Raw genomic sequence first — 13489 nt, forward strand, 5'->3', positions numbered from 1 at the left:
AGCAATATAAAGAAAAAAATGCTGGGCGCCTAGGTGGCTCAGTCAGTTAAGCATCTGACTCTTGATTTCAGATCAGGTCATGATCTCATGGTGTGTGGGATCGAGCCTCCTTTTCAGATTCCACGCTGAAAGCACAAAGCCTGCTTAGGATTCTCTCTCTCCCTCTCTGCTCCTCCCCAGCTCACATTCCCCACCCCCCATATTTATATGTTATATTTAACTGTGTGTGTTCATGTTGTATCTATGAGTGGGATTTGGAGCTTTATGATCTCTCAAATAGTTCAGGTCACTGCTGATAACTCTTGCGTAAAGAGATTACGTTCATCCTTTTTGGTTCCTATCTAGATAGTGTCTTTTCCCTGAAGCTTAAACAACATGTGATTCATACAATAACCAGTGGTTCTTACTAATGCTTTTCCCTAGCCTGAAGGAGATGGTAGCCGGGTGTGGGGTTGTTTGCTTGATATTAGTCTAACTTAATAGAAGTGTTCCATGCTACTTCCATTAACATGTAAAAACAAACAGGGCTGAATCTGAGAAGAAGCTTTTGAGTGATCTCTTTGAAAAGCTTTGCAGTCTTTTAATTGATGGCCCTATGTAGCGAAGAAACAACGGGCCCTGCCTTGGTTTTCTGGGTTTTTTCTGTTTTGTTTTGTTGGCAAATATTTTATTTTTTAATTTTTATTTTTTTTAAATATGAAATTTATTGTCAATTGGTTTCCATACAACACCCAGTGCTCATCCCAACAGGTGCCCTCCTCAAGGCCCATCACCCACTTTCCCTGTCCTCCCACTCCCCGTCAACCCTCAGTTTATTCTCAGCTTTTAAGAGTTTGCCTTAAAGGTTTGCCTCCTTCCCTCTCTGTAACTTTTACTCGTCCACACATTCGTGAGAACACTCCACTAACGACCATTGTGTAAGAGTCCCACAGGATGTGTGCACCTTCCTTCTCAAGGTGCCTTTCTGTTTTTGTTTATCTTGGCTTTCTTTCTTTCCGTTGTGTTTTCTTCTGTAGAAGCCAAACATTAATTGATCAATTGATTATATACATAAAATACAACACATAGAACATATAGATGTATACATATTTCTTGATCGTGTTGTTAATGCCTTCCTTGGGTTCTCTTATCCTTAGATTTTTCTAATTCTCATTTATCTTTTATGTGACTAAAACCTAAATTAATATTGATACACATGACCAGGGAAACACTTCCCTGTGATTTGCATTTCATTCTATTCATTCATTCTAGAATCCCAAACAGCTCATTCATTCTGGTGCCTCACACTACATTCTGTGATGTACGGGTCTTACTGACAGTTCCTTTGACTTAATTTTTGCAGATGGAGGACTTAACCCGTCACTGTCTTCTTATGGTTTGAGATGGAATTTCTCTCTATTACCTTTTGCTTTTTTTGAATGAAAATTTTTATGAGGCCTGATGTGGATCTGGACATAGTCAGGAAACTGAGCATAATCTACTAATCTTCAGATTGTGTTCTACATTTGTGCCAAATTTGCATATTCCATAAATATTGTGTCAGGTGGATCTGTGGTTTATGAAAATGGGCCAAAGAGAAACATGGAGCAAAGTCAGATGATTCTGAATCCAGTTCCAGTGTCAGACCAGCCTAGTGAGGCCTCATAATGTCAGCACAAAGAAACAGGTCAGAAGCCAAGGCACCAGAAAACACACGTATTAAAAGGACATGGTGAAGGACTTCCGGGTTTAATGCTAACACGTAAAGGGCTTGGGAGATGTAATGGCCTTGATTACAACAAGAAAGAGCTGGACAGATTACAAACCAGTGACTTCTCTTGGATCTATCAGAGAATTGAGGTTTCAAGGCAAACCATCACCCCCAAATCTGCAGAGACAGACACATCCAGAAAGCTGCAACCACCAGGATCTCCTCACCCAGAGCCAAAGCCCTGGAGCCGTAAACTGGTAGGAACACTTAAATGGTGAGCTGGACGAATGTAACTTCTATCTCAATGCAACATTCGGTGCATTTTCTAAGTGCATGTGGTTCAAAGTGAGGGTTTTTTGCAAAACAAGTTGTTTCCTGCCCTTCCCATTTTCCCTCCATTGAGACAACACATTTCACTTCCACCGATGACTTTATCTCTACTTTTCTGAGGAGCATGCTTCCATCACTACTAGATCTTTTTTTTCAATTTTAGACGTTGTTTATTGATGCAGATGCCTTCCTTTCCACAAACTCACCTCACGTGCATACATTTCCCACGAGCCCATCCTTCCAGAATATTTGCATTAATACGGGATTATTTCAATACTTGGTGCTCTGAATTTGTTCTGCACTTAACTCCTCATGTTTCTATTACCCTGTGGGATTTTCTCCCTAATATCCTTTGATGGAAAATAAAAATGATGGTGCAACACGGCGCTTTATCCCTTCAAACAACAGAATACAGTATGTCAAGGACACTGCACTCCCTACAAAAGCAGAGAATCTGAAATTACACATACCACTGGGCCAAATGTTCTAACGACGGTGACTGACCTAACTTCATTCAAACGGGGACAACAGTCAATAAATGGAAATGATTCCAGACACTTATCACACACGTCCCCAGATTAGGTCTTTTATTACAACATCTTACAACACAGTTAGTGCTTTGAATCTGGAATACTATGTAATATGTAAACCAACCCTGAAGATTTGTAAAATTCCCTTAGAAAGCTTTGTGATGAAATCTAGAAGCCACCGTTCTGCATACGGGTCACTAGCAATAGAAAAGTTTTTTAAAAACACTGGTTTTTATTTTTCAGATAAATGTATAAGAGCCTAGAAACTTGGCGGAGAATAATTCCAGTGAAAAGACTAGTGGAAAAATATATTAATTTCTGCAAAAGCCTGAATGTGAAGGTCAACACTTTCTAGGCACCACATTCTACTAGTGGCCAAACTAATGTTGATAAATAATAGTGTTACAGGTTTGTGTCATTTTACACTATTGTGTAAAGTAGCTGAATACCGCACTCACAGTTTTAGTGCCTCGACCTGAACTTTATAAACATCCACTTGTACAATACCTCCAATCTTGCTGAAATCTCACACAAGCAGCAGAGAATATATAGCACATTATTATAAATCCAGGAGAAGCATTTTGATTACAGCAATTTCTAATTACAGTGTAGACTCTACAAATTACTATAATATAACTGTAGGTGTTATTTAACATAGTTCTATATAAACCAATATCACTTGAATGTTTACAGTGAAAGTAAACTTATTGAAGTTATTTTTATCTTTCTCTGTCTTGTAAACTGATAACCAATGCATTTTAAAGTTATATGTATATTTTAGTAATAAATGGAATTACTTAAAATATCCTATGAATTTGATATTTAATAACTAAAGAATGTAGCTTCATCCATTGTCTTCCATCCATAAGCATAATTACAAGCTAATGAAATTTCAATGCTATTTTCTCAGTGTGCATAAAGTCTTTTAAATAATGTCTCAAGGTCTCTCTGATGATAATATAATCAATACCTAGTCATTGTAAGTTAATGGCATGCATTCTTTCCCTGCCCAACCCTGACCAAACTGTTTACTCTAATGACATTTAACAAACTTACCTACCTCGTCATCACACAGCACTTCCCTTTAATCAGTTTCTTTCATGTAAATATTCAAATAATGGCATTCAAAGGAAACACAGATTTTTATGTAACATATTACATATCATAAATTATATATGTAAAAAAGAATCTTAGGAAGCATTTTCCTTCCTAAGTAGCACCTTTCAAAAAAGATTTAAAACATAATTTAATTCAATTCTGACCTTTTATTCTGCGGATCTGTTTTGATCTGTTTCCTTAGTGACAACCATAATAGTAGGTACAACAGATTAGGGGGAAATACACACACACACACACACACACACACACACATACACATACACACACAATATATATACATTGTGTACACACACACACACGCACAGTATACTATATATATACCATGTAGTATATGTATAGTAGGTATAGTTATATATTTATTACATAGAGTTACAAAACTCTAGCAAATTAGGAATACTATTAAACAGACAACCATGAAAGTGCTTTGCTAATAAGTAAAGATGTCCAGAGAAAGAAAATCAGTGAGTAGAATTTCATCGACATGAACAGCTAAGAGTGTAACAGGACCAGCAAGGGGTCCAGAGAAATTCCAGGAGGACTTAGAAGGGTTCCAAATCCCTGAAAGATCCCGAGCTCTGCAGAGGAAGAATACAGGAAGAAGAAGGGCAGAGTATATAGTCCTCATAAATATTTTGAGTGACAGATTAAGGAGAAAGTAAAACATCCATGGGAAAACAGGTTGCAAATGTTCTAGAAGCCCTACTACAAAAGTCTTCCATGAGTGAAACCACCAGGACGGCTGTCTCTGGCTGAACTGTGCACCTAACACCCCCGTGATCATTTTCTCTGTTAAAGTGGGATTCACATTTCCATTCACATTTCATATTGCAATGGTAGAAATGTTTTACTTCTCACTCATATCTGTCATTGAGAATTTGGTCACCAGAATCTTCCAGAAAGTCATTTTGATTGTCTTTGACTTTTAGGAAAAAGAAATCGTTTATCTTTTAAATGATGCTAAGTTTTCTTCACCATGCAAACTGACAGATTCAGCCACGGAAACGTTTATACATCTGATATAGTTAACAAAATAGTAGAATTGTTTCCTTGTAAACTACCTTCCGACTGTGTTATATATTTCTGGAAATACCTCATGAATCTAGATATAAAGATCTTTAAGCAAACAAAATAAAAATAACAGCTAAATACATGGATGTATGTACAATTGAGAAGCAGTCATTTTTACTTCTTCCCTTCTGAAACAGGTAGAGCACTCAATTTCTGTAATTCACAGAGTTATTGCACTATCTAGCATGCAGAGGAGTTAAGGTATAATCATAAAACACCGACTGACTTGCTTAAAACTGTAAATTACAGTTTAGAATCTGCCTAGATAACAGAGAGAGTTTGGTTTGGGTTCACTTAAAATTATCACAAAAAAGTCTACAACTTTGATCCTTCGATGCAGTTTTGTGACGAATCTTTTAGAGATGAGTAATAAATACATTTGAGACATGAGTGATCGGTGTCTTTGGTAACGACCATTGCGCTTTCAAGGTGGCCATGATCATTATTTAGTTTCATAAATACTTTTCATTGTTGGCCTTCGCCTAGAATTTGGACAATGGCATAAGGCCACTAATGGCTCTGTAGTGACATCACTAGGGTTGTCTTTGGCCAAACTATGAAGCAAGACAAGTTTCTGTCTGTATGTTTCCATTCTTTGTTCCCTGTTCCTCCTTCCTTATAGCACTCTAGTATTTCCTCCCCCCACGTTTCTACCCTACAACCCAAACCACACTCAGCTAACATTCTTTTTCTCATATTCAGATTTCACATAGTTATTTAAAAAAATCAATCATGCCTAGATGCCTGACTCTTCTGAGAGGATATACATATTAAAAATAATTCTTGGGGCACCTGGGTGGCTCTGGTCATGATCTCACATCCTGTGAGTTTGAGCCTTGCATGGGGCTCTGTGCTGACAGCTCAGAGCCTGGAGGCTGCTTCAGATTCTGTGCCTCCCTCTCTCTGCCCCTCCCCTCACCTCTCAAAAATAAGTGGACATTTAAAAAAAATTTTTTTTAAATAATTCTCAACAGTGGAAAAATTCAAAAACATTAAGTTACTATTGGACTTTCTGCTACACTTGCTCTTAAAGCTAGGCCAGGGAGTGGGGCAAGAATTCTATGCAGGATCAGAGATTACTTTATTTGATAATACAAAGGGAAGAGATTTCCCTGTCACATTTATCTTCCTCTTGACCATTCATTTGTTCTGCTACCAAGTACTCCTCTGAACTCTGCTGATATAGCAGATTTTAAAGTGAGGAGAGGGAGAGCTAACTCACACCCATCCACATATTCTCTTTTTAGTAGGTTAACAAGAGATGTCTCAGAATGGCACTGCTGTTCACATTTGTTGGTAACCAGTTCAGCTTCCGGGCCCCGTCTCCCTCGTCTAATGATACTCTGAATTTCCCAGTAATGTGCTTTGGCCTCACTCCTGGGTCTAGAGGTGAACCCTTGACTTAAACCCTTGATTCCATCTCTTTTGGCCATGTTGCCTGTTTAATGCTGCACAAATAACCAAATCTGTTTGCTCTATCAGAGAAGTAACCTCTCCACCAGGCAGAAACAAGGATTGTGAATTGCCAAGGATTTTTAGAAACACAAGGGAAATGCCTGAATAAGAGGCTAACACCAATAAAGTGGATCCAATACCACAAAAGGGAATCCAGAAGCAGGTGTATGCCCATACTTAATTCTAGACAAGACATTTAAACCTTGGTGAATAACCCTTGCCTGAAGCTTCATCTCCCCTGGATGGTTCCATTAGATGATTCAGTAAGTTTCCCTTCATGTCTAAGCTAATTAGAGTCAGGTTTTCTGAAACATTTCTGTTAAGAATGTTCTCTAGGTAATAAAGTATCTTTCCTATCAAGTTAAATAAATGTAGCTAACTGGTATCCTGGATAGGCACTGAGTAGTGGGAAGAAATTATATTAAGATCCATGTACGTAACAGTCACCATAAGTTTTGCTCAGATCCAGGAAAAAGCTTAGATTCTAGTCTTCGGTCTATGAGAGAAGGCTGGGTAGTTGACATAAATATCTTCTCTTGCACAATCCGATGACTGATTGGTAGAGATGGGATTTCTGTAGTTGTTGGTTGCCTAGAAAGACAGACAGAATGTCAATGATTCACGGCATTTCAGCAGCTGACAAAGATACCCAAAACAAATCTCTTAAATCAACCACAATTTAAGTCAAATATCTATTATGATTAACTTCATAAAGCAGTCTCTTCCTTGTACTGAACTTCTATGAGAAATCACATTCTTGACCTGCATGGCTCAGAGTGAAAGGCAACAGGAGACTAATCTAGATCATCATTTGCTATATTTTATAGATTATGAAATACCCGTTTAGACTTAGAGCTCTTTCTCAGTGTCCTAGGCTGTTTTGATAAGAACAATTATTCTCATTTTTATGTGGAAGTCTAATATAGCATCTCCCATAGTGGACACTCAATAATTTCTGTTGAATCAACGCTTTAATAAACAATACTTTTAAAGTACACAGTGTCATGTCTTGAAAATAAGCAACTAAACGCAATATAAGAAATTAACAAAATAAAGTGGCATTACTTCCAAAATGATGTTATATAATCATTAATATTCTCTACCCTAATCAAGTCACTTTGACTTGGCAGAAAATATGTAGGCATGGGTAAGAGAGAGAAATTGAGAGAAAGAGAAGGAAGAGAAGAACGAGCGTCTTTTGGTGAGAAGTTTGGAAATTGAGACTGGTTCCAACGGGTGCAAGGAGAAAGCAGAGGGAATGTTGCAGTGCGATTGTTCCTTACATAGCATGCCTACAGGCCCAAAACAATCAGGCAGGTCTAGCTTTTTCCTCGATCACAATCCAACTTATTATCTAACTTCCTAACCATCGTTCAAAATATCATTACTCTACAGAAGTCTGAACAAGTTGAACACTTAATGCAGGAAGTTGCAAAGCTCTTTTGCTCCTCTGAAATTCACAGCAATAAATTTGGCTTTAGGTTGGCTTGAGTGGACATCAGCTAAGGACAAAGGAGGGACTCCGCAATTGTGTATGACAGAGCACTATTTAATTGCTTGCTAGAGTGGCAGATGACACAAGACAGGACTTCCTCAGTCTTTCCACTTAGTGTCAAAAAGGCGGCCATGAATTATCCAGAAACATTTTTTGTTGTGCAGAGAGTAACTAAGAGGAAAATTTCAACCAATAGATAAATAGGTAACGAAGAAATCGGAAGCACACATATTAGATTGTCAGAAACTTTTCATTACTTGATGTTTTGGCCATGTAGAATTCAATGGCAAATAATTAAATTAAAGAGAAAGGGATGTAATTTCAGATAACACTTGGAGAAATGTTTTAGTGTAAAATTTTGTAAGCAGAATAATATATGTTAAAGAGAATATCTGACAAGTAGTGGAGACAATGAACATGAAAATAAGCATCCCTTTTATCTGTAGGGGAAGGTGGAGTGAAAATTCTGCAGCCTGTCAGAAATCTGAGCATCCTTCAGTTAGTAAATCAATAAAAACCATAATAATGATAATGAAAACCATAGCACTGCATCTTTCTAATGTGCTTTCTACGCCTCAGGTATTTTACATGGTATAATGTAATCCTCACAATAACTTTACAATATAAAAATATTATTATGCCCTATGCTAGGTCAGATGGTATCCCCCCAAAGTTTATGCCCTTCCCAGGCCTTCATAAATGTGACCTTATTTGGAAGTAGGGTTGTGGAGGATGTGATTAGTTAAGACGAAGTCATACTGAAGTAAGCTGGGCCCTTAGTCCAATACCACCGATGTCCTTATAAAAAGGGAAGACAGATACGCATGTGCACGCACATGCACTGAAGAATATCACGTGAAGACAGAAGCAGAGATTGAAGTGATGAGTCCATAAGCCAAGGAATGCCGAGGGCTGCCAACAACCACCAGAAGCCAGGAGAGAAGCGTGGAACAGACTCTCATCCCCAGAGGGAACAGATCCTGCAGAGACCTCGATTTTGGACTTCAAACCCCCCAAACCACAAGAGAATAGATTTCTGTTGGTTAAGTAGTCTCCTCTGGGATAATTATGCTGTGGCAGCCTTAGGAAACTAATAGCAGATATTGGTAATGCACAGTGTTGGTTCTTATGATATCGCTGTGATTGTACCTTTATTTGTACTGATATAAAACAAACTGTTTCAAAGGGCATTAATAATAGGAAAATAGGTCAGAAAACAAGTGTCTCTTCAAAGGGTTGATACTGGAATTACAGGCAAGTCCATGGCCAGGGTACTGAAAGCACAACAAGGTTGTTGACTGCAAAACGGACTGACTCTACAGGACATTTATGATGCACAAAAGCAGGGGAAATGACAGTTGTGAGAAAACGTACCTTGTTCTGTGCATCCTTATTTCTGTGCTCTTTAAACAGTCCTCTGTTCTGTCTCCTTCTCCTGAAAATACATATTCAATAGAAGCATTAACATATTATACTCCAACACAAGTATTATTGCATACAGTAGAGTATTATACCTTACCTGTAGCCCAGCCCACATGCCCTTATTAATATGTTGAAGCAGCATCTATGGTTGGTTTACACATACCTACTCAAAATTTCCTTGACCCAATTTTTCATTTTTTATCTTCCACAGATGGTGAGGGCATCTAAATGGATATCCAGCCAGTATGCATTAGTAATTAATCTCACTGAGCTTACTAAAGAATGGTTCATAGGGAATTATTACACAAATAGCTTACTGACTCCTCCAAATAATCCTGGGCTTAGAGATTTCCCACAATTAAAAACTTTATTTTAAATGCCAACAGTGTAACTTCTCAGATGCCAGGGATAATCGAGTTAAGCTTTATAGAAACTTCCAGGTGTTTTACTAAGCCTCCTCTATGGATTATTTTATTTAGCTTTCACCAAAAACCCTATATGTAACAGAGTGGGAAATTGAAGCAATTTGAACCAAATCACATGGTTGGTTAGTGGTAGTATTAGAATTCGAATCCACAGGCTTCCCTCATGACTATTAGGCTCTGGTGTTTCTGGAATCGTGTCACTGCACTTCAGTGGGCCATCTGGAGCCATGCCAGTCCATAAACTCTCCACCGTTCCAATGAAAACTATAAAAACCTAACTTCAGGAGGAGTCTTTGAAGAGAAAATTCAAGAGAAGAAGAAAAGAAGGCTACTATAATTGAATGCAGTGCCTGAAATTACTCTATCCAACTGTATGAAAATAGTTATTATGGGGAGATGAAGACTATCTTTTTTTTCATCTCCCTAAAGAAAAAATTCTTATCAGACCATAAAGGAGGTGGCTCAGATGCAAAAAAGGATGGCTTTTCACCTTTATGCAAAAAGATGAAGTTGTAATGCCTTCATGGAAAGTTTAAAAACCAGCCAAGCTAGTCTCTCTCCAAGGAAACGTTGTTCAGATGACGGATGTTGTTCTCTCCTAGCCGCTATGAAATCCTCCTAATGTGTCAATGTAATCACAAACTTATCTTAGTCTGTGTGCATTTGCTTACTTATGAAGTCTCTTTTATACAATTAATTTATTTAATTTTTTGATGTGTAAGTTTATTATGTGAAAGTCATGTTTCTGGGTCTTTCATATAAATCACTTACTCCTCAAAAGAAACCTGTGATACAGATGCTGTTACTACCCTCTTTTTACAAATAAGGGAACAAAGCTATCACCTTGGATATTTTGTTAAATCATGCTTCACAAGGCTTGCTATATCATAATACAGAGTTAATTTTCCCAAAGAGGTCCAAATATATATGTTGTTGACATAAGCCTAGAGTATACAATATCATGAAGGAGAGAGAACACGAAGCTTAGAGTCAGATGGTCTGTGTTTAACTCGTGCTCAGCAATTCACTAATTGTTTGCATCTATAAAGTTCAGTCCCCTCGTGTGTGAAATAAAGGCAGTAAACACTGTGGTTTGTTCTAGGATGACCAACCATTCTAGTTGGCTTGACGCTAAAGAATTTCCCTGGGATGAGGGATTTTCAGCGCTGAAACCAGGAGAGTCTCAGGCAAAGCGAAGTAGCCTATTTGTCGGGAACACCAAAGTGGACAACAAAAGTAAAAACAAGTGTCTAACGTTTTGCTCACTGAACACTAAATTTCTTCCTATAAACACAGGTGTCGATGTATAGACTATCTTTTGGCTCCTGCCCAGCCTAACCAGTGCTGTGCACGGCCACCAAACACATTCACTTTGTAATGTTACCATTCTGATCTCTAACTGGAAGCAACACAAACTGGGAGCAGAGAGGTGTGGGAAAAGCCCCCGTACCCCCATACACACAGGCTACAAGGTGCTGGGTGCGGGGGAAGGACTCAGTTTCGTTCAGGCACACTGCGATTTCCTCTGGCTTCTCCCCAGGTCAGCACATCTGGAGCGGCAGGATTATTTTAAACGGTCACTAAGACAGAGTTCTGAAGGCCATTGTTTAAGCCCTTGGGGCATTTTTCAAAACCTTTCCATTCCAAGTAACAACCACAGGTACGGGCAACAAGGTAGAAAGAATACATACATCTTCCTTTGTGATGTGCGACCATGATAATGCATTCAAGCCCACTAATCTTTTTATCACATTTGACCAAGTGGGACAATATATTCTACAGTTCAATTTAGCTATTCATGTAAAAGTGATGCATTTTCATGAAGCTAAATCCATCATGTCCAACATCTGTGACCCTCCGGAGATCCATGCTGTCACTCACTCTGTCCTACCATGTGGCCCGTGTTCCCGGATGCTCCTGCTGTCAGAGCGGCCCTCAGCGCATTTTTCATCAACCAGGGTGAAGCACTAGAAAAATCCTCAGTGTCACTGACATCCTGGGTTCCTTCCCTCAATTTGCTAATTTCTGGCCAGGGAAAAAGACTTGAGGGCAGCCCATGATGGAGAGAAAGGGAAAATGGCAGTTTCATGATTCAATTTAATTAGACAAACACATATTGACCACCCACTATTTGGAAAGATTAGTGCTAACTGCTATCAAACGCTAAGAAATGAACAAAACGCAGTCCCTGTCATTATGAACAGAAGGGAGGACAGACACAAAATTGATTAAGCTACAAAGCAGGCTGTGAGGTGCAGCAGAGAAGAATATAATGTGATTCCGCATGGTGACATCATGTCTCTTTGCAGGGAGGGAGAGCCAGGACAGACCTCCCAAAGGAGACATGTGTCCCATGCCTGGAATGATCCACAGGGGTAAGGCCAAACATGGGGAAACAGCATTTTGTTGGCATATCAAATAGAAAGAGCGTCAGGTGCGTTCACATAATGAGACTTGCAGTTTGGAGAGTCTGGGTGACTCAGCCGGTTTAGCATCTGACTCTTGATTTTGGCTCAGGTCGTGATCCCCAGCCCCAAGTTGGGCTCCATGCCGAGCATGGAGCCTATTTAATATTCTCTCTCCCCCTTCCTCTCTGCCCACCTCCCCCTCACTCACACATGCTCTGTCTCTAAAAATATTTTTTAGGGACGCCTGGGTGGCTCAGTCGGTTAAGCATCTGACTTTGGCTCAGGTCATGATCTTGCAGTCCGTGAGTTTGAGCCCCGCGTCAGGCTCTGTGCTGACAGCTCGGAGCCTGAAGCCTGCTTCACATTCTGTTTCTCCCTCTCTCTCTCTCTGTTCCTACCCTGCTCATGCCTCTGTCTCTTTCTCTCTCTCTCAAAAGTAAATAAACATTTAAAAAAATTTTTTTTTAATTTTTTTTTAATTTTTTTCAAGACTTGCAGTTTTGACAAAATTTGTCAACATCAGGGGTAGTAAAGTAGAAAATATGAATGAACATTAGGTTGGAGTCCCACTAATTAGATGGGGATCAGAAAAACAGGTACCTCTGATACAGGGTTAGTGACTTTTAAACAGGAAAGACATGATCAGTCCAGCTGTTAGAAGAGCAACCAGGAGGGGCGCCTGGGTGGCTCAGTCGGTTAAGTGGCTGACTTCGGCTCAGGTCATGAGCCCCGCGTCGGGCTCTGTGCTGACAGCTCGGAGCCTGGAGCCTGTTTCAGATTCTGTGTCTCCCTCTCTCTGACCCTCCCCCATTCATGCTTTGTCTCTCTCTGTCTCAAAAATAAATAAACGTTAAAAAAATTAAAAAAAAAAACAACAACAACAAAAAAAAAAAACACAAGAAGAGCAACCAGGAAAAGATGTGTTAGAAAGACAGGACACACCCGGAGCCAGGGAGCAGCCAGAGAGCATTCACTAATATCAAGTGAGCAGTGATACAACCCTCCAAAGAGGTAAGGCCGGGATATGGAGCCGAGACAGAGAAACCTACCTGACATCCTACTAATACACACGCATGTGCAAGCATGTGTGCGTGTGCGTGTGCTTGGTAATATTGCTGGGGTAGAGGAGAAGAGCGGAGATAGATGTATTCCTTCCCTCCCCTAAGAAGAGAACACTTTAGTTGGAACGTAAGAATTAAGAGTAATTCCAACTCAATATGATTACAGCTAAGATTGCAACAAACACATAGACAAGTGAGTTGGTGAACGCAAGATAGCAAGAAAAGGAAGAAAGCGTCAACCAGAATATCCTAGAAAACCCCCAGGTGTGCTGCAAGACAGTAAAAGGTAGGAAACTTTAGTCGAAGTCAATGGCCAAATACTCTCTCTAAGTTAGCCCCTTCCAACACCTCTCTTCTTCAATAATTTTTCAGGAATAGTATCTACATTGCTCGTTTCAGAGAATTTACAACCATCTAAAACTATGTTGTCTGTTTATTGGAGTGTGCACCCCGTCATGTCTTGTTTGCCACTGTCGAAATAGCTGC

At 39.3% G+C, this 13489-nt stretch overlaps 1 protein-coding gene across 1 annotated transcript in view; it reads right to left on the bottom strand.

The window, feature by feature from the left end:
* Window positions 1-5634: 5634 nt before the first annotated feature.
* CD226 (CD226 molecule) overlaps window positions 5635-13489 on the bottom strand; it is an 81633-nt gene continuing 73778 nt past the window's right edge. Inside the window, exons 6-7 of the mRNA XM_043559070.1 lie at window positions 9062-9122; window positions 5635-6783 (exon numbers count right to left, since the gene is read on the bottom strand). Of these exons, the coding sequence (XP_043415005.1) occupies window positions 6670-6783; window positions 9062-9122 (175 nt within the window). The 3' untranslated portion in view covers window positions 5635-6669. The remainder of the gene's footprint in view (window positions 6784-9061; window positions 9123-13489) is intronic.

The sequence above is a fragment of the Prionailurus bengalensis genome, chromosome D3 (genome assembly GCF_016509475.1).
Source record: "Prionailurus bengalensis isolate Pbe53 chromosome D3, Fcat_Pben_1.1_paternal_pri, whole genome shotgun sequence".
Classification (NCBI taxonomy): Eukaryota; Metazoa; Chordata; class Mammalia; order Carnivora; family Felidae; genus Prionailurus; species Prionailurus bengalensis.